This window comes from Anser cygnoides, chromosome 12 (assembly GCF_040182565.1).
Source record: "Anser cygnoides isolate HZ-2024a breed goose chromosome 12, Taihu_goose_T2T_genome, whole genome shotgun sequence".
NCBI lineage: Eukaryota > Metazoa > Chordata > Aves > Anseriformes > Anatidae > Anser > Anser cygnoides.
The window spans coordinates 1,398,954-1,418,864 of record NC_089884.1 but is presented as its reverse complement, the minus strand read 5'-3'; the positions used below and the strand labels follow the sequence as shown (position 1 = coordinate 1,418,864).

The 19,911-nt window shown below is 43.0% G+C and overlaps 1 protein-coding gene and 1 long non-coding RNA gene across 10 annotated transcripts in view; one reads left to right on the top strand and one right to left on the bottom strand.

Annotated features, from left to right (window-relative positions):
* FANCA (FA complementation group A) overlaps window positions 1-19,911 on the bottom strand; it is a 34,826-nt gene that overhangs the window by 10,656 nt on the left and 4,259 nt on the right. For all 9 annotated transcript variants that reach the window (XR_007167566.2, XR_010834397.1, XR_007167567.2 and 6 more), the window contains exons 6-28: window positions 19,473-19,546; window positions 18,263-18,375; window positions 17,661-17,743; window positions 17,194-17,227; window positions 14,753-14,819; window positions 14,056-14,168; window positions 13,015-13,091; window positions 12,416-12,557; window positions 11,721-11,854; window positions 10,616-10,726; window positions 10,089-10,184; window positions 9,931-9,990; window positions 8,752-8,840; window positions 8,269-8,329; window positions 8,127-8,176; window positions 6,955-7,031; window positions 5,004-5,108; window positions 4,280-4,422; window positions 3,728-3,798; window positions 2,106-2,205; window positions 1,128-1,327; window positions 587-683; window positions 154-330 (exon numbers count right to left, since the gene is read on the bottom strand). Coding sequence is in view for 6 of the 9 variants with exons in the window: in XM_048075131.2 (XP_047931088.1) it covers window positions 154-330; window positions 587-683; window positions 1,128-1,327; window positions 2,106-2,205; window positions 3,728-3,798; window positions 4,280-4,422; window positions 5,004-5,108; window positions 6,955-7,031; window positions 8,127-8,176; window positions 8,269-8,329; window positions 8,752-8,840; window positions 9,931-9,990; window positions 10,089-10,184; window positions 10,616-10,726; window positions 11,721-11,854; window positions 12,416-12,557; window positions 13,015-13,091; window positions 14,056-14,168; window positions 14,753-14,819; window positions 17,194-17,227; window positions 17,661-17,743; window positions 18,263-18,375; window positions 19,473-19,546 (2,274 nt within the window). In the remaining 3 variants the exon portion in view is untranslated. The remainder of the gene's footprint in view (window positions 1-153; window positions 331-586; window positions 684-1,127; window positions 1,328-2,105; window positions 2,206-3,727; window positions 3,799-4,279; window positions 4,423-5,003; window positions 5,109-6,954; window positions 7,032-8,126; window positions 8,177-8,268; window positions 8,330-8,751; window positions 8,841-9,930; window positions 9,991-10,088; window positions 10,185-10,615; window positions 10,727-11,720; window positions 11,855-12,415; window positions 12,558-13,014; window positions 13,092-14,055; window positions 14,169-14,752; window positions 14,820-17,193; window positions 17,228-17,660; window positions 17,744-18,262; window positions 18,376-19,472; window positions 19,547-19,911) is intronic.
* Window positions 8,260-10,649, top strand: LOC125184147 (uncharacterized). The gene is made up of 3 exons (XR_007167568.2): window positions 8,260-8,603; window positions 8,718-8,920; window positions 10,468-10,649. It is a non-coding gene; the product is annotated as an uncharacterized lncRNA (long non-coding RNA).

The following is a 19,911-nucleotide window of genomic DNA, read 5'->3' as shown; positions in this document are numbered from 1 at the left end:
CGTAGCACACATCACGTCTCCCCATTGTCATACCAACTTTTCAGGTATCAGATTTTTTACACAAAGCTTGTATCAGCAAAAAGGAAATTGTAAATGGCAGATCTGAAAAATGAGAGTCCCAGCATGAACTTAAGGCATGGGAAATATTTTTACCTGGAATGCTTTTTCCTTCAAGAGCTCTTGAAACCGTGCTTGCTTCCATAAACAGAGGCTGGCTCTTCTGTAGTTTAGAGAGGGGCACGACAGGGTACTCCAATTTAGGTCAGCTTTACTGTCCTCGCACGTGATTCCCCGGGCTTCCAAGCTCAGCCGTGGTACAATGTACTGCAACTGAAATAAAGGCAGAAAAATTCTGCACTTTTCCACAAAAAAACAACAACAAAACAAAAAAAAAACCACTGCAACGTCTGTTCGTGTGAAACTGCCAAACAAGCAAATACACAAAATGGTAAGGTAGTAGGGTGCCAAGATGCATTTTTATGTAGCTTTCTTTGTACAAGTTATAGTTCCACGGGAGTCTGCAACGGGAAGTTGAACTGAGACTGTTTTTTCTCATGAGCAATAGCAAAACATTTATTCCTTTTACCTTTTTAACAAGGCTAGGAGGAACCAAGGGACATAAATCATCACGAGAAAAGGATGGAAACTTGCACATCAGATAAGATACTGCTGCAGTGCAAAACCTGATCAAGAAAGAGAGAGAACTCAGTTATCTGGCTGGTTCAGTCATCCCTCTTCCCATTCACAAAAGTTCAAAGTCAAAGCAAAGATCAAGTTTTAAAAATAGCTTTAACCACCACGTTCAAAACCCGTTCGCTTTTGGAGTCTTTTCTACTTATGTGCTCCCAAAACCAAGTACATTAATGGCATGAATCACCAGCCACTAAACCAGACCTTTGAGAGCACCCAGGCAGTCCTTTCTCCAGCAAGCAACAGTCATCGGGATGCTATTTCACATGGGTTTGCCATCAGCCCGTTTCTCTGTGTAGTGCCTCTATGCAGCACCTACACCTAAACACACTCTGGAAATCCTCCACAAGAACATGGGAGCTCTCCCAGCACCCCTCCTGTGCCAAACCTAAGCCATTGCCCAGGGAAGCAAGCACGTGGGGGATGTACGACCTCACCTCATGCAGAAGGAGAACGACTCTTTCGTCCTGCACACCAGCAAGCAGCTCCAGTACTCAGAAATGGAAAGGACCCTTTCAGCAACAGGCTGAGAAATCCCCAAATCAGCTTCCATTTCAGGAATTAAAGACCTGGATTCACTTAAATGGATCACAAAAGCAGCGAGTCCTAAAATATGAGCATCGTTCAGGGAAGGACCCTACAAGACAAACAAAAGAATCAGAGAAATAAACGAATCTCACTTGTAACGAAACAGCCATTTGCAGAAAAATCTCAGAATTAATCAAGTAGCAGAACACTGCATCTGCCCATCGAGCAATTCAGTGCAATGATACCAATTCAGCAGATGAGAGGCACCAGGTAAATTAAGCATGTTCTTCCTTCCTTCATCAACCTGCAGCTAAATTTGTACATTTCTATAACAGAGTAACTTGGAGCAACTAGCTGTAATTTCAGCCCAGCAGAATTTGAAACTCTCAAGACTTTTTAGCTTCCATGACAGCTAATCTGGTCTATCAGACTTTTAATTTCTCACTTTCAGTATCACTGAGTAAAGGAAAATAAAATCAACAGTTCTTTAAAAGAAAGCCACGCACTGCTGCAACTCAGACTTGGGGTCTTACTTTTATTTTTAAAAGGGGTTTCTAGTGAAATATTCCATATGGAAGTTTGGGAGATAAGCATCCTACTATTTTTCTTTTGGATCCATTCATAGCCTGGTTTATTTTAGCTTCCATTAAAACACATCTCAATGAATTAACCTGCTACAGCAGCACTTCTGCAGGAAAACATTTAGCTCACGTTCCTAAGATCAAGTCCAGACTATTTTTCTGAAATGAGAAATTTTGGAAGCCTGAAAACTAGTGAAGTCCCTCCACAACGCAGTCCAGACAGGTACATGCCTCACAGCTCAGCAAATGGAGCCAGGCTAGCCTTTAGCACACTATAACCATAGGATTCTTGCTTGGAAAACTAACCTGGTGATAAATAAGCTGACAGAGCCTGCCCAGAAGGGCAGGTATGAGACTTCTGTGTCCACATATCATCTTCACAAACAAGGAGAGACATGGGCCCTGCCTGTAGAAAGGTAAAAACCACATGCTGATTTTACTGTTTTTATCACTAACACAGTAAGAGTTTTCTTTTTTTTTTTTTTCCTTTAATGGTTAGACACAATGAGCCTGAGCCATACTTGTCCATAAATACAAGATAATTATAATTCCATTTATAGGCTCAAAGAAAGTATCATTTTTAGAGCATCTGAGCTAAGGACCTCTACAAAGGCACAAACTCCACCAGAGCCCTGCATCAAATAACTGACTATATAGTCAAAGAAGAGTTCTGAAATGACATCAAGGAGAGGAGGAAACTGCGCCTGGGGCAAAGACAGCTTTTTCAGACAGAGAGCACAATGTGAGCAGAGGCAGAGCAATAAACGGGAACATAAAACAAAGCAAGTGTAGAAAAGAAGCAATATGACAAGGTCCCTGTTAAAAATAAAGGAAGGGAAGGGCTTTCCTATGGAGCATTCCCGCTTAGCTGACAGAAAACAAACCATCTTCAGAGGATATTGGATGGGGGGTTGGGTTAAGAAATAATTTCCTGGAATGCTCTTGTTCATCATTGTTCCTTTTCATGTGGGTTTTCAAAGCAGATTCACCTACACTCCTGTGTCACCAGGGCAAACTACTAGAGAAGCAAGGTAAAGATGCACTGGTTGCCGAAGCATGCTGCGCCCCAGAGAGGCAGCTACCCAGCTCAACACCGTCAGCAGCTGGGATCCCAGGCAGTTTGTCAGTACCCTGGTGTTTTCCACCAAAGCAATTTCCACTGACATGTTGACTGTTAACATTGACAGCCTTCTGTCACATCATGAAGGAGACGGCATTAATAGAGTCCTTCCAAAGAAGGCTCACAGTGAAGGACGAGTGCTACCTTTCCCTCCTCCTATAGCTCATTTAGGCCAGAGTCAAACCGAGTCACTTGCAGGGGGAAGAGGAGAAGGAAGATGGAGAGGAATTGTATCAGCCTGCTCTTCCTGTGCCCATAGCACTTCCGTCTCACTCATTTTGCATTAGATACGGCATCGGGGATGAAGAGTGAGGTGCCTGAATCTGCAAAAATCACTGAACATGCCAAAAAGACCCCTGTGCACCCTGTCAGAAGACATTCTGACATTCAGAAGACATCTGAAAACATTCTTCTGACCTTTAGTGTCAGCCAGCAAGTAATTACCAGACAAAAGGAAAAAAGTTTGCTTCACTCCCCATCCCTCACCGCTCAGCTGAAAGCACCAACCTAAGCACGTAGTATTTGCAGAAGGTTTTAATGCACTGTCACAGAGAACAAAGCAGAGCCAAGTGCCACCTTTTTTTCTGAAGAAATCAGTAACAAAAGAGGAGAAGTATGTTTTATTTACGCTTGCACATCAAAGCGCATTAGTTCTTAGATTACTAAACTCAGAATAAAGCAGCCTGCTACTCCCAGTCTGGCACAGTAGGTATGAACAACCAGAAGTCCCTCCTGGCCCCTAGACAAATGTTGGAATTAGAGTGTATTAACTAGTTTTCATTTCCCTGCTCTTTTACTTGCATCTTACCTGTCAGGAGGGTTAAAGTAGGAAGCAGCAATTAGGTTTTGGCAGAAAGATGTCAGCAGAAGATCAACAACCTGGAACAAGAGACACTGCTATTTCCTCCTTGTTGGGCTGGATATCTAGGTCTAGTTTTGTGCTCTGTATACTTTATGTTTTCCAACATTAAAACAAAGGAGACAAATCTGTAAATGGTATTTCACCACCCTAAGTTTTACAGATCCACTGGCACTAATAAGAGATGGAAAGTTAAGCCCATAACAGCCCAGGAATAATCTCAACATACAACGAATATCTAGGCAAGTCTGGTGAGGAAAGCCAAGCTCATCACAGGATTGCTCTAATAGATTCTATCTCTAGATCTCTCCACCAGACATCCAACAACTTCAAGGAGGTTAAAACACAGGTAGAGTCTGTGCAGGGCACTACAAAGCAGACAAAAGGAGAAGTGTATTTCCTGGTAGCCACAGATAAAGCAACCTTTCTCACGTACTATCCAGATGCCTTTTTACCTACCCAGCCCTACCTATTTCTCATCCCAAGACAGATGGCACTCACACTCTGATGGCAGGGTTCCAGCTTGGGGTCAAAAACATTAACTTGGATTCGAGAATTCAAAGTAGCAGTGTCGTTCGCATCACCGCTGTGACCCAAGACACTTGAGAGTCTGTCAGAAATCAAGGCAATCTGTGCTGGCACATCTGCAAGAAAGCAACAGGAGAAGACGAGAGTCAGGACAGAAGGCATGAAGGATTTACAACTCCACATAACAGGAAGAACAAGTGAAATATATACTCTAATTGATCAGAACCCAAATTATGCAATGAAAACCTTTAATGAGCAACAAATGTCAGCTGGAACATAGTGATCATCACCCTCATTTTAGAAGACAACATTATTTTTTCCTCGCAGTACTATTATGAACACACATCAAGAACCATTTTTCACACCAAAAAGGAAAAGTCTTCAAAAGGCAGGGGTTCAGGTCACCAGGCAAGTCCAGGAACAAAGCTGCCAATCCTGGCAAAGATGCGTGTGGTAGCAAGCAATCATCACAAAGCTGCAGACCTGAAGTTCCCAACTCAAGCACAGGAATTATGTTAGACATGAAAAAAATATCTGTATCCTTCCAGCTATGAATACATATCTGAGAAGGCTGCAGTCTTCAGGTACCAGGGGCAAGTAACTACTGCCATTGCTTTGGCTACCATTAGCCACATTTTATTAATTTAGCTTTTGTAGCAGTCAGTTACGGGTAATTATAGCTTGCCTTCCTCCATACCTTCATATTTAGCCTGGTCCACAATCAACATCCTTAGTTCAGCCAGTTCAGCCTTCAGCTGCTCAACAGGCTCTTTGGAATGGCTGGTCTCCACTTTTGATTCATCTAGACATATAAGAGAGCAATGCAATACGTTATTCTTACTTCTGTGCATTACATCAGTTTATGAAATGTATTCAACAGCCTTTGCATACACTTGCTGCAAAAGCAGAATTTATATACTTTTCTATAAACTGTCACAGACCCCAAACCATCAATCCTTCACACACGCAGCTTTGTTTTTACATTCCAGATGTACTACTTGATTAATCATTTATCAGTTTATGCCTCGTTTCAGAACAGAATTCAGTTTTTAGAGACAAATACAGGAAAAAAAAAAAGTCTCCTTTCCGAGTTTCCTTCCTACTTGCTTCAGCTCTCTGCCCCACACAGAACATTTGTTGTCTTCCAAAGACTGGAAGCAGAATCTCAAAATACAGAAACATTGCAATGCAAACATACTATGTCATCAGCTGCTCCTCCAGCCTGACACCATCTTCAGATGTTACATGTTGCTTTATTTTGTTTGAAAGAAGAAATGAAAGGCAATTCCTTTTACCACTAGAAAAGGACTGCCACCACCAAGAAGCCGCCACAGCGCAGCCCCAAAAACCACCCAGTGCAGTTTGTTAGACAGGAAGAGCGTCTCGTACATGGGCCAGAAATAGCTCAACCATGAACAAGAGAAGTAAATGACAAGGTTAAAATTTATAATTGTTATAAACGCATTGTAAAGCAACAGTGAGTGCTGAGTCACTTTTATGTGCGAGAACGAGCACTAACGAACGGGGCAGGTTTAGAGCTGACCAGTACTCAATCCTGCCCTAAATCCCGTGCCAAAGCCCCAGGGATGGATCAGGATGCAGGGGACAGCAGGGGACATAGAAGAGGCTGGTCAGGATGCAGGGGACACGGATCAGGCTGTGCCACTAGAGGTCACTGGCAATTCAGAGACTCCTGCAGAGCTCTGGCCGCCCAGCAGGATCCTGCTGATCCCATGAAGGGATTCTTCACTTCTGCCGGTTGCCAGGACAACCTCCGCAGCCAGGCTGCTGCATTCCGCGCTTCTGTCACGGCTCTTCGGAGCCGCAGCATCCTCAGAAAGCTTCAAACGTCCGGAGTGCCCTGAGCAGGAGTCCACTGCAGACACATCCCTGTACAGGGGTGTATTTACTGCCACCGTGCTGTGGGAACAACCTCTGTTCACCAGCCTGACCTTTCATTTTGTACAAACCTGCGCTGAGGACGTTGCCCATTTTAAGCTGCAAGGGTTTGAAAAAACCCACTTGCTGAAAGAGATAGGATTGTTCATTAAATAACTATTTCACACACGTTGCGCTGCTAATGGGGCTGCAGGGATGGAATCTGAAATTGGTGGGGGCCCTCCCGCCCACAGACACGTAAGCTATGAACCACGATCCCTTTGTTGCTGGCTTCGTTCCTAGCCCTTCCTGTCTCCCCAGCTCTCAGCCACGCACAGTAATCTGTTCTTAAAAAGGCACGAGGGTGAGTTCAGACAGCTCCAGTGCTATTACATGAGGGACGGACACAGGTTCACACCCCAGGCTAGCTGGAGCTGACAGGCACTCACTGCAAACGCTGATTCATGCCGATGTACTGGAGCTAGATTTAAATCAGCTAGCTCAGGCCTCATCTGCAGCCTCAGCACTGCACAGCTCCACACGGACTGCAGAAATCCCACTCAGGCAGGAAAGGCGGAGAAAATAATTACAGCAGTAACTATTTAATACCTCAAGAAGACATAAAGAACACACACATACATATACACATCATTTCCATATAGATTAAAGACCTAATCAGCTGAAACTTTTTGAGAGTTTTTCAATTTATGAGAGCATCAATGGAAACATTAACATTTCTTCAAGCTCATCTGTAAGTAAAATTGTCTTACCTTGTAACATTTTCTCTTTCATAGCACAACAGGCCTGTATATACGTCGAGTACAAGTTTGAGGGTATTTTATCAGCTCTATAATAAAAAGAAAGAGACACTTAATATACCATATAAGCATATTCAAACTTCATCTTTATTAAATATAAGTAGAAAGAACAGCTATGCTATGAAAAATAATTACAGAGGCTCCAAAAAATACAGAGCATCTGAATTATTTTTTTTTTTTTTTTAAATCATCACTTGGCATAAGGGCCAGAAATTTATATCCAAGGCTTTCATAGCAAGCATTATAGAAGTATAACACACACTACGCACGGTATACACATGCATTAATACCTATTTCACATATAATATATCTAAGTCACATAACTTACATTCCTATGTGATCATGAGTATTTACACTTCTAAAATGCTAATGTGGAAGAGATCAAAGTTTGACCTCCAATGCTTGCTGGTAAGGAAGAATAATTTAGCAGCTTCTCTTAAAACTTTTAAGTATTTTTTTAAAAAGATTTTTTTTTTTGTCAGACTGGAATTACAGGGCAGGATTGAATGTCTCATTTGTAAAAGGCAGCATTGAGCATTTTTTCTCCATGATGGGTTACAGAGGAATTACTGGATGTAAACCAAAGCTCTCTCTGCAAGGCAGAACAGAGCTTTTAAACATGCACACAGGACAAGCCTGAGTTCTGAGAGGGGCTGCAAGCTCCTGAAACATTACCCTGTTGTCCCTTAAGAACAGCTCAAGAAGCATTATCACACATTTAATTTCCATCTTCCCCTTCTCCCATATCCTCACCCACAGAGGGGGGAGCTTTACACAGTGAGTCTCATCTTCCTATTGAAATTTTGTATTCAGCAGCATCCTCCAAAGTTTGCATGAAAATTTACCTGGCCGGCAGTCAGAGGGCTACGTGGGACTCCTTCTAGATAATAGTTTTATCCATGGATATTGGACTAATTACAGAACTGGAGACATTCACCCATACAGATAAGCTACTGCATCCCCAGCCTGCAAGCCACAAACGAGTCTGGCCACGAAGCCCTGCCAAAAGGGTTAGCCAAGAGGCAGCATTCCGTAAACAAGGTGTCAAAGCTTCCGGTAATCTAATGGAAAGCCAAACGTTCCGAAGACAAAGTCCAGAAAACAACGCTGGGGAGTCTCAATACCTTTTTAAAGAATCTATAAAAGCCATGCACACATCCGGGGTTTTAGGGAGCTGCAAGAGAAAAGCAGGCAGGTTAGGTGCAAATCACCCCTCTACAAACACACTTCTAGGTGGAAGGGTCCAAAAAGAAAAAAAGTACTAACCACACGTGGCCTGAGCAAAGCAGGAAGGAACCAGGAAATGTAATATGGTCGCCTGAAAATACTGAGAAAGAAAATAAAAGACAGCAAAATATTAACAAACGCCAGAGCTGTAACATGCCATTTCATTACCTCAAAAATCAACCTGGTTCCTGCAAATAAAAAAATACTTATGGTGGCACGAATAACCACAATCAAATCAGGTTCAGATTAGCTAATAATTATTCATTTATTTATTTAATTATAGTATTATAGTAATTGTGGACTTCTCTTGCAGGTGTGCATAAGCCTATTTATTCTCTGCAGAAATAGCCTCACTTTAGATGACTACGGAGGAAGTGAGTAACATGGGAAGAATTTCCTAAATCCTCCTTTGCCGACTTCCTCAATTTTTCTTGTTTTGTTATTTTGATTTGGACTTGGCTTTTTTTTTTTCCCCATTATTATCGAAGTTAAAAGCAAGAAGAATTGAGAAGCACACAGTACCTGGCTTCTATCACAGATGTTGGGATCTTCCTTGTATTTTCAAATATCTGAAGGGCTTTTTCAACGTCACGAAGCGCCTGGCCCTGGGGCTGGCTCACAAGCAACAATGAGAGAAAGATATTGTGAGAAATCAAGGATGACAGCAAACTTCCCTGCTTGTTCTTTCAGGGTTAGTAATAGCTGTCTGTGCTGCGAAGCGACCGAACAAATGCAATTGAATAACGAGAACTACCTGATAAGCAGAGTAAAACTGCAGGATAGAGAAACCCAGACCTGAAGCGTCAGCCTGCCCTGGGAAGGCTGTTACGCATAACAGCTCTTCTGGGTCAGCCCAAAAGTCCGTGTAGTTCTGTACCCAACTCCTACACTGACTGCAGCAGATACTCCTGTTCAACATCATTGTTTATTTAGTAGTCCCTCATGGGGACAATATCTTTTCTGTTCTGACTTTGTTTTATTGTTATTCCGTATTACTTCATACACTTGGAATTAAGACTCATAATCTTCACTTCCAGCCCGTGCTGCTAGAACTACACTCCAGGCAGAAGGAATGCTGCCACAGGTGTCTCGTGTTTGAGCCGTGAGACATCTGAAGACTGCAACAACCTGTGCCAATTTCTTACCTACCAAACAGACAAGTCAGTCTATCAGCAGAGCTAATGCAGAGCCATTTCCTGCAAACCTGTCTTCTGCCTCTCCCCATCTCACTAACCTCATTTCCCCCCACCATACAACACCATTAGGTTGTCCTTCGTCCCTTAAATCCCCACCAACGGAATCGTCCATTATTTTCTACATCCCACAGCACAGGATGGGCAAGAGGGAGCTGGCACTTTACTGGTTTCAAACAGCACGTTGCTACCTGGGTGATTAACATAGGTGCTGCTTGGCCAGTAGCTGGCTGGCTAATCATTGAGCTCCTCTGCAGCCTGTCTCCAGAAACACTCATTAGGATCTGTTTGTCCTCTGTGCAGGTCTAATTTTCATGAAATCTGGGGAAAGTTTCCATATTTATGACCTCTTGTCCAACTTTAAGACAGGAATTAGATTTGGCAGCATGCTCAAACTTGGTAGGAATAACAGACAGGGAATAACAGGCCTAACAGGAATAACAGACCTAAGCCTCCACAGGAAAAAGAGCATAATTGGTGAGAGAACTGTTGGATGGGTGACCAGTACCTGCATGGCTTCATCCGTGGAAGACAAGTCTTCATAGAGCCCCATATCTTCTATAGCAACCTGTGTGGTGTTACATAAAGATGGACGTTGTCACAACACGGTTAATATTTTGACAGATCCAGGAAGATGTCTTTTCTAAAGGGACAATTTTTACTAACCTTGAGGTCAGCCAGTCTGGTTTTAGCCAGAGTGATATACTCCAAGAGAATAGATCGATGTTTTGATGGCACAAAAGGCGGGTACATAATATGGACCTGAAATGGAAAATTCAAAACATGATTTGCCATTTTTACAGGAGACTACTGTAAAATTCTGGTTTACTTTTACACTCAATTACCTCAAGTACTCCCCCAAGACATTATTGCTCGTTTTAAGAAAAGCCAGTTTCATGGCAACTGACATGCTAATTTTCCCCAACAACAACAAACAGACTAAATCACTGAAGTGCTTCAATATTCAATATTTGAAGTGCTTCAAAAAGAAGGAATTCTCCTTCTTGTCAAGGAAATAAAAGAATCTTGTTCTTGTTTATTTCAGGGAGAAAAGGTTTTGAACAGTGTGTCAGAAGCAATGCAATTACTGTAACAACACTAATAGAATGCTCAAAGGCACATGGCACAAATATGTTTATTTTGGAGCAGTTCTGGAGCAGTCTAAGAAACCATCTCTACCAGCAGCTTCGCACCTTCAAGTACGGGGCTACTTCAAAGGGCACTAGCTCTGACAAGAACTCGAAGAGGAAGACCAGAGCTTTCTTACTGCTCCCGTGTTGACCACCAGCATTCCCAAAGGAAGCCTGAAACAGAAAATATCACAGCTCAGCCTTTCAGCGTGGAGAGAATCAGCATCCCAGAACTGCACTAAACTCAGCGCACAAATCCCAGGCATCTATTGCAGACATCTGCTTTGCGTCAAGAGTATCCTCCTGGAGAAAAGTCTCCAGAGAAAGTTTTTAGAAGTCTCCACAGGAGTTTCTTTCAGTTTCTTTTTCCAGTTTCCAGACAGCCTGCCATGTCACATTCAAAATTCCTTCAGATGCACTACCATGGATACAGTCAGGGGAGTTAAACAAGGCAAAACCAAAATGCACCAAAGGATTGAGGTTCATCAGGGCACCACAGTTCTGGAAGTGTATCTGGGCACTCTAAGAAGAATAAGCCAGTCAGACACTACACAAAATAGAACCAGTTTACCTTTGATACATCCTAAACACTTTATCAGCAAAGGCTGAGCTTAGATTTGCAAACTCACACAAAGGAATTTACAGGTTTAAATTATGCGGAGATTTGCATACCTTAAATACCTACATGTTTACAACTAAAAGCTAATTAGCAATTATCTATAAGGTCAAACACATCAATTACAGCTGCACGCAAACATCCAGGAAATAGGAAGGCTTCATGTGCAATAACCCACAACTTACGCAATCACAACACTGCTGGTTATCAAGATACTGAAAGACATCCAAGAATATGATTAGAATAGGAATTACGTGTCTGCGTTCCTGACAAATAACTAGAGGAGGCAAGATGGACTTGGAAGATGAAAGAAGGGAAGACCAGGGAAAGCCAAGTAAATATATTCTTTGCAGACACAAAGGCAGTAATAAATATTATTCCTAATACCAATATAATCACTTATTACTTTATTTTTTTCCTTGTTTTGTTGTTAGATTCTTGGTTATCTTGTCTGAAACTAGTTGTTTTTTTCTGTGCAGCGAAACCTTCCTTAAGTGCAGGTTTCTCACACACTTAACCAAAGATTACCACTCAGGCCTCGTTTAGTCTTACCTTAAACCATTCAGAGTACGGCATGAACACAGCAGGGCCCTCGAGGGCAGCCTGACGAGCTATCAGGAACGCAGTGATCATATTTTCCATATCGTAATTCTCGAAAGCCTTTATCAGGAGATGGCTCAGTAGATCTAGAAACATAAACAGTAACCTCAAACTTTGCTCTTGACAATTGTGCTACAATTCTATAGTAAATGAAGACAAATATCTGATAACACATCTGTCCAAAAGGGACATGCACTGCAGCTTAGAGAACCTTTGGGCCTCGCTTATATTTTTCATGTGCTTTCAGTGGTCAAATACTTCAGGATTTCCACTTGCAAGAATCACAGGGAGTCCAGCAATAACACAATCAGTAAGAAACCCTATCAAACAAGGTCTGTTAGCAAAAGTGAGATAGCAGAACTAAGCTTCAGTAATCACTACTCCAAATAATCATGAAGGTAATTATCAAATAATCATTCTTAGCTGTACATTAAATTATAGAAGTGTCAGACACAAGGCCTGGCATTCACATCACGGCTGACATAGAATACTTGAATGCAGAGGGTGAGTTCCTGCTCTTTCCCCTACAGAAATCTCCAAAGGGCAGTTAGGAACTTGCTACTGCACCGTTCAGGATGTTTTCTCTGCTCAGTATCTGAGAAGCAACAAGCATGTGTTATCTCGCAGGCTTGCCAATACCTACGTACCTTTGAACAACTGCTCAGCCTCAGCCTGACAGACCACCAACGTGGAAACACAGGACAGGACATGCTGCCAATTCACTTCGTGTGTTTCCAGGACTTGCTGTAGCTGGCAGATCGACTCCTTTGCACTGAACGCCACAAACAGCTGGAAGAGAGTGACAGCAGTTCACTTTAGCTATGGCATGCAGCCACCTGTAAGGGTGAAATGCGCTGTCAAGATTAACACACAGATGCCTTTTGCATAACTTTTGAAAAAGCTATCTCGTGTGCACCTTTTGCATCAGCTTGCCAGGGCCAGACATTATTCTGGCTTGGAATCAGCACTGGCTAAAATACACAGCAGCACTCCAGCTCTTTCAGAAGCAACGTCATATTCTGTAACAGTGAAAATTCACATCTTCATATATCTTTGTTCTCATTAGGAGCTTTGCACAAACAAACGTCCCCTTAGTACTTCAGGCTTTGTCCTGCCTGCAGCTCCTGGCAGCTAGTTCAGATTCTGCGACTGTAATGCGTTATATTTAAATAATTCCATTTCAGATATTTCGATGAATACAAAAGCAACATAATAACGTGCTCTTTGTAAAACCAAGAAGACATACTTTGCGATACAAGGTAGTGAGCAGCGAACAAGTCCTTGTAAAGCTCCACTCTCTCTGCATATGGATGGCATCAGACACTATATCCAGAAAAAGAATATAATAGTTACCTCTTCAGCAATAGATTTTAAAATACACCTAAAACGCAGAACTTCACCACACAAGATTTCTCTTTAGCTTTCACAGCCACATACATTAAAAACTGCCTGCTGAAATCCTTTGTCTCCTATTCATCTTTGGAACACAGACTGTGCGAACACGACTGTGCCATTTCACCACAGCACTGTCATCTCTAAGCTGTTCTTGAGATCACACATTCATTGGCCAACATAACGCAGAGAAAAACAGCACGGAATCATCTTTTCCCTCAATGATCTCTTTCAGCTGGAAGCCAGCAACAGTGACATCGCTCTCCCACCCTGCAGGTGAGCGGCTCTAGATCAGAGCTCACTGTGGTATTTCACCAGAGATTTTGCAGCCCAAATGTATTTCTTCCTGAAAACATCAAGCTTCACAGTTAACAATCATGGATTAGAAGCCTTCTTGCATTTCTGTCTGATCTACCAAAACAAAATGAACAACAGACACCCAAGCAGCAGAGAAAGGCTATGTTTTGCACTTAAAGAGAAACACATAGGGCCACGTTATTTTAGCCCCAAGCTTTCTCTGCAGTACCAGCTCTCCCACACAGCTCCTCCTTTGGCTAAAACTACTCCCAGAGGCCACAGTTCTCCCATGTCTGCTCCATAAAGGCTGCTAGTAGATGTTATTCCAAATACCTGCTCATGAGCCACTGGCTAAAGCTCTATCTGAAGGCCCTGATTTTCCACCTAAGGGTTTCTCTTGAACTACAGCCCTCTAAAACCCAAACTTCCCATCTTTTCTGGCAACATGCAGGTAGGGAAGGAAGCAGGGAGTCAGGCAGTTTCACTGTGCTTGGTTTGCAGGCTGGACTCCATTCAGTGAGGTCTGGGTGGGATGGAGCTCCAAACCCACCACAATAACAAACCCTCGGGGCACTTAGTGCTCCCCGTGTACTCCTACCTTTCAACAAGGGGCTGTAGGTAAGAACCTCAGTCAGGGTGTGTCTAAAAAACTGCTGCAAGGAATCCGGATGAACTGCACTTCCATACGTTGACACACTGAACACATTCAGCCTATAAATGACAAGGAAATATTCTGAAACAATGCGCAGGAAATATGATCAACCAGGTGCTGATTAGGGTGAATGATTCATTTTTTTTCTACACCTACGCTCATCAAAATGCCAGAGATATATACTTTTTTTTTAATGTATTTTTAAAAATCTGTCAGTTACTCAACATTATTAAGCTATCAGATTTACAAACTTGAGTCAAATGCATACCCCTGCACAGGTCAGGACTGAAGGCTAACAAGTACAAAGCAATCAGACAAAATGGGTCTAAAAATGGAAATTTGAGGAGATGACGGCACCTTCCCAGAGCTCCTGCTAAGAAGCAGAGTGAGCAAACTTGAGAGAGGAAACTCATCACATGCTGAAGTGCTCCAAGATCGGTTCTGAGACTGCCAGAATGCCCTTTCCTATCTGACGCTTACCTTTCTACTTGCAATTTCACTTGTGAATACTTTATTAGAGAGAACACAAAACACAAACAGGGCTGGGGGGAGGGAATAGACATTTATCCAATCTCACTAACAAGCATAACAGTGGATAAAAAAAACTCCTCCTGACATTATTAAGAGGAACTGCGTTTCTTACCAGAACCTCATAGCTTGCAACGCGGAGACATCCTCCTGCTTCTCTTTACCAACAGCATCAAGCACCCCTGGTACCCCAAAGTAAAGACACAAAGATGCAATGAGAAATGGAAGGAGCTGTGACCCCAAACAGCTAAGAAGGTGACCCCATTAGGGAAGTGTGCCATTCAGCAACATTAAATTCTTACGAAAACTACTCAGAAGTAACACAGAGACTCAGAAACTATTAACGTCAACCTTGAACCACTTTAAAAGCATTCCCAAAAACGTGCTAACAATTAAGCCATCCAAAAACGCACAAAAAGTAATATTTAATTTCCAAATCTAATCCTAGCCGTGCAGTGCATCTAAGAGTGCAAACACTGCAAGGCTGCACTAGAGAGAAGTCTGGAGACGGATTTGCACAGGCAAGCTCTGTGTTAACCTCCTGAAACAATGGTCTTCACCACCCTCAACAAAGAGAGCATGCTGCTGTGAATGGCACTTATTTGTGACAGCAGAGGGACTTCACATTACGTTGCCTTAGCAGCACTCCTTCAAAAGCGAGACCTGCCCCAAAATGGCTCGTAGAGGTCGAAGAGGTGGGCAGCTTGCACAACACATGGTCCTGACCAGACTACTCAAAGCCCACATACTGAGAGATCCTCTGCTTTACAGGCTGCAGCAGCAGTGGTTTTGTTTCTTGTTCCACGCTACCTGCAAAAGTCTCCTCTTTAACCACAAAAAAGTTTGGTTTTCACTAGGATTTAATCATTAGGACCTTCTCAGTGATGCACTCTGAAAAGGAAACTACCAAATTGAGGCAGCAAAACGGGCGTCCCTCACATTTCTGTTGTAAGGCAGCCCACAGCGCATGGGAGGAACATTCTCCTCCCCTGCTGAGGAATACTTTAAGGTTAAGCAGGGGAGAACAGAGAAAAGGAGATAAACTCTACTTAGCCTCAGGCACGGGAGTTCAATTTAGCATGATCATTACTATGAAGCACGGTGCTCCCAGCCTGTCCTCCTCATGTGAACGTCTCCATTAATTGTGAATTATTTTATATAAAGCACCCTAATGTTCTTCAAAGCCGCTGACAAGCTAAGTAAAACCCCCCAAAGGCGACCCAAAAGCACACACTCACAAGAACACTTAATTCAGAACTTCCAATACATTTTTGAACAGACTGCAAGGCAGGCAGTGGCAGCACAGGCTGCGTGAATGTGAAGGTCAGATGAAGAGCAGGTTAGCACCGACTCCAGCCTGACTGCCAGCCGCCTGCTTCACTTCCCCAGAATCCCTCCAGTCCTGTGTTTATGAGGGTTATTTTTCAAGTGCCAACACCATTAAAGGGTCACCTGAGATGGGAGTCGTACATACTAAATAATAAAGCACTTCTCTTACAGCTTTCCCTTTTTAGAACTGCTCAGCGAGGTCTGTAAGGCAGCTCTGTCTCCAGACAACGCCTTCTGCCAGACGTGGGTAAGGGATCAGGCCGGCGATACCCACACGGAGAGGTGCAGAAGGACAGTCCCCATGTTGTGTCCTGGTTTTCAGTCATTTTACAACAGGCAAAAAGCACTGATTTCTGCAGTAGCACTGAGCATGCTGCTGAAACATGCCAGCAAGAAAAGGGGTAAAGCGCTGTCGCTAAGGAGACAGGGAAGTAAGAACACCCACGCAGCCAGATTAGACGAATACAATGGCCTAGAGCACGTGAGGAGGTGTAAGTGAATGCTTCCCCTGCAGACAAAACAGCACAGCAGAACCAGCAGCTTACTGTGAAGATCGTCTGTGACACAAGGCAAAGAAAACCACCTTCTTGTGTGTTCAGTCTTTTCCGCAACAGGATTTGTAACGCCGATCAGGCACTACTACACTTGAGCTCTCAGCAGCAGCATCACCACTGCCCAGGCCAAAACAGGTACATTGTCCATGGGACAGTTGAACGCTGGCTGTTTAAAGACTAAGCATGCACATTATAATCTTTGCTCCACATCGAAAAAAAAATAAATCAGGTTTCACAAACCATTAGTCTGCAAATCCAAACAGCAAGCCAGCAAAATAGCTTGCTTGCACGTAACTTGGTAAATTCAAAGTTGAATTTAATAAGCAGAAAAAATGATCCTAGTTTAACCTCTGAGCTACAACGGATTGGATTGTTTCCAATCAAACTTGTTAAAAATCAGCTCCGATATCTTTACCTGGTGTTGCAGCTGGGAGGATCAAAAATGAACTAGCATAAAAAGCAAGAAATTATCTTTGGTGTTAGAAGACACTCACTTTACAAGAGCAAAGGAAAAAAGAGAAGCACAGAGAATCAGTGACATAAATACAACACAGGCAAAGCATCCCAGAGAGAGGACTGCTCTGAGTCCTTAGGTGATTTAGTAACGAGCAAGGAACTTAAGCCTAGCAAACAGCAGTGACTGCACAAAGTTACAAATCACAAGAACACTTACATGTCAGCATTCTTTGTAAAACAGCACGACAGATCTGTTCAAAATTGACAAATTAAGAATTTAGTGTTTAAAACAGCTACAATTATATGTAGGAAAAGTAAACTGAGTCAAACAAGAAGGTTTTGTCTCTCTTAAATTAAAGCTTAACTTTTACCTCAGGCTCTAATGCAGAACAGATACAACAGGCAGACAGGCAAGCATTTTCCATGCCTCATTTACAAACAGGAAAAAAAGAGCAATCAAGGTGAACCCAAGGAAGCCAAAAAGCCTCTGACAAGTTACCTAGGAGAAATTCTCTTTAAAGACGTCTCTAGTTTCACCATTTCTTCCTTACCCACTGCAGTAAATGGGCCATTGCCTTTTCTTTGTTACTCTAAACTCAGATTTATTTACACTCAAAGGCAGAGACATATAAAATGCAACTAGTTTTTTAAACAACCATCTCTAATGTTTAATTTTGTCCTTACATTGGGGACCTTCTTGAATTCACACCTCCTTCCCAGCTCTGAAGTTTGCTGAAAGCCATTCTGAAGAAATGTGATCGCAAAGTCTGCAAATCAAGAAGGAACGAGTGTTTCAGCATCCCCTTACGATAAAAACCTCTTGCTCTTCTGCCTTCCCATCTCAGTCCCCCAAGGGGACTGGTGTCTGAAAAGCATCACTCCCTGAACAGCACAGTCAGCAAGACTGCCCAACACTCAGTTTTTCTCTTGGACTAAAATTACTCTCGGGCAAAAAGGACCTGGAACAGTCAATGACAAGAAGCACAGAAATGTACAGGATTATAAAGACCAGGCAGTTTACAGGTGTCACACACTTTTACCATCGCAGAGCTCAGGTGAATTGTACCTGACCCGCCGCACTGGCCCAAAGGCCAGGCTGCAGCCCTTCAAGCAATCTTATGCGGGAAACAATTTGCTAAATTCACCAAATATATTTCCCTCATTGAAAGAACGTAAGAAAACGCAAAGCGAGGTCCCATTTTTTAAACCCCAGCTTCTGACTTGCGAGCCTGTGCCGCAGGCCAGCAGTCGGACCCCGCTTCGCAGCGCCCAGCTCAGTGCCTTGCCTGAGAGAACGCGCCCGGCGAGCTCCGCGTCCTGCGAGGGCTCCTCCGCCTGCTCACACAGAGCACGAAGGCTGCCGCACAGCCACTCCACCACGGCAGGGGCGTCAGGGTTGCTGAGAACAAACAAAAGCACGTTCAGTTCAATCCTTTCTATGCTTTGTGATGCTTGGTTATTTTTTTGCCCCACCATCCCCTTGGACTTAGGAAAGAGACATCTGCGTAGGACTCTGCGCTATATGAGGCAGTTCATTTCTTTTCATTGTAAAAGCCAACGAGAGCTTTATTTGCTTCATAATAGGATAAGAAAAAATACATGTGAAACTGAGTGTTCAAGTATTTGAGTATTAATCATATCTGAGATTAAGGTATTTCAATTTTAAAACTTATTTTAGAAGATTTTAGTTCTGATTTCTAAGATACTTGGATAAAAATGCTTTCAAAAAATAAAAATAAAAACCAAGCTCTCTCTCTTTGGTTTCCTTAAAGTACAGTGAGCACTGAAGGCTTTTTTCCCCATCTCATTAACAGACAAGTAAATTGGCATCATCGAAGGCTGTATCAAAGATCATTGTAATATTCCTTTGACACCGTAAGAAAACATCCTGAGGTTCTGAAAGAGTAACTGATTTTGTTAGCTCCGTATTGGGAAAAATAAATAAATTCTTAGAATAACTTCTCCGGAGATTAACTCTGCCTCACTTTATTGCAACACCGGCTTTGAGACGACAGAAGCAGGCCGTTTATGCGAAGCAAGCCTTCTCACCGAGACCCACACTAATTTTCACTGGCTACACAGCAGTTTCCGCAGCAGCTCTCAGGGCATGTCCAGACGAACCGAAAGAGCTGGGTTCCTGCGTCCTTCCCCACCCTGCGCGGTACCTGCCCGCTGTGCAGCCAGCTGTGCCAGTGAAACTGAGTGAAATAAACATCAGCCAGCAGGGGCTGCAGTGGTGGTTCTTGCCCAACCGTTTGCTTCACACCCCAGCTGACTGAGCGGCCACCAGACAAGCAGCCACCGTACCCTGAACTGTGCTAATTAACCCAGAGTAACCTCTCAAACCCTGGGTAACTTCTTAAATCCTACTAATCTGATCACCTGCAAGCATCTGACTATATTCATAGTCCAGAATACTCATGACTAATCCCCGATTACATTTCAATAGGCTTTAAGCGATTAAATATATCTGCAAACCCCTAAACCTCTGCTCACCTCTCCAGCAGCTCTCCCAGTCCAATGATGTTGCCTCTGTGCAGGTGCCACACGGCTTCCAGCACTGGAAGGTCCTAGCAAGAACGTTACAATTAGGCCCCAGTGCACATTTCACACTTAACAACGTTTTGATAAGATAACCTATATAGAAAGAAGGAAACTAAACTTCATTCACTCAAAGTTATCAATTCTGTGTTCCATTCATAAGTATGTCCACCTTTGTTTCCCTGGAATAATCCTAATTTTGCATATTCAGAGGAGCAGCGGCTATCCTAGAAAACAGGGGGTAGTACTACATTTCAGGTCTTGTTAATTCAGAACCAGAAACAGCTCGGAGAATTATCACTCGGTCTTGTAACTCTTCAGTAGTTTCTGTGGAACAGGTTTGCTGCTCTCAAATCCATTTCCCCAGAGGAGACTGCAGGAAGAGATCCTGCAG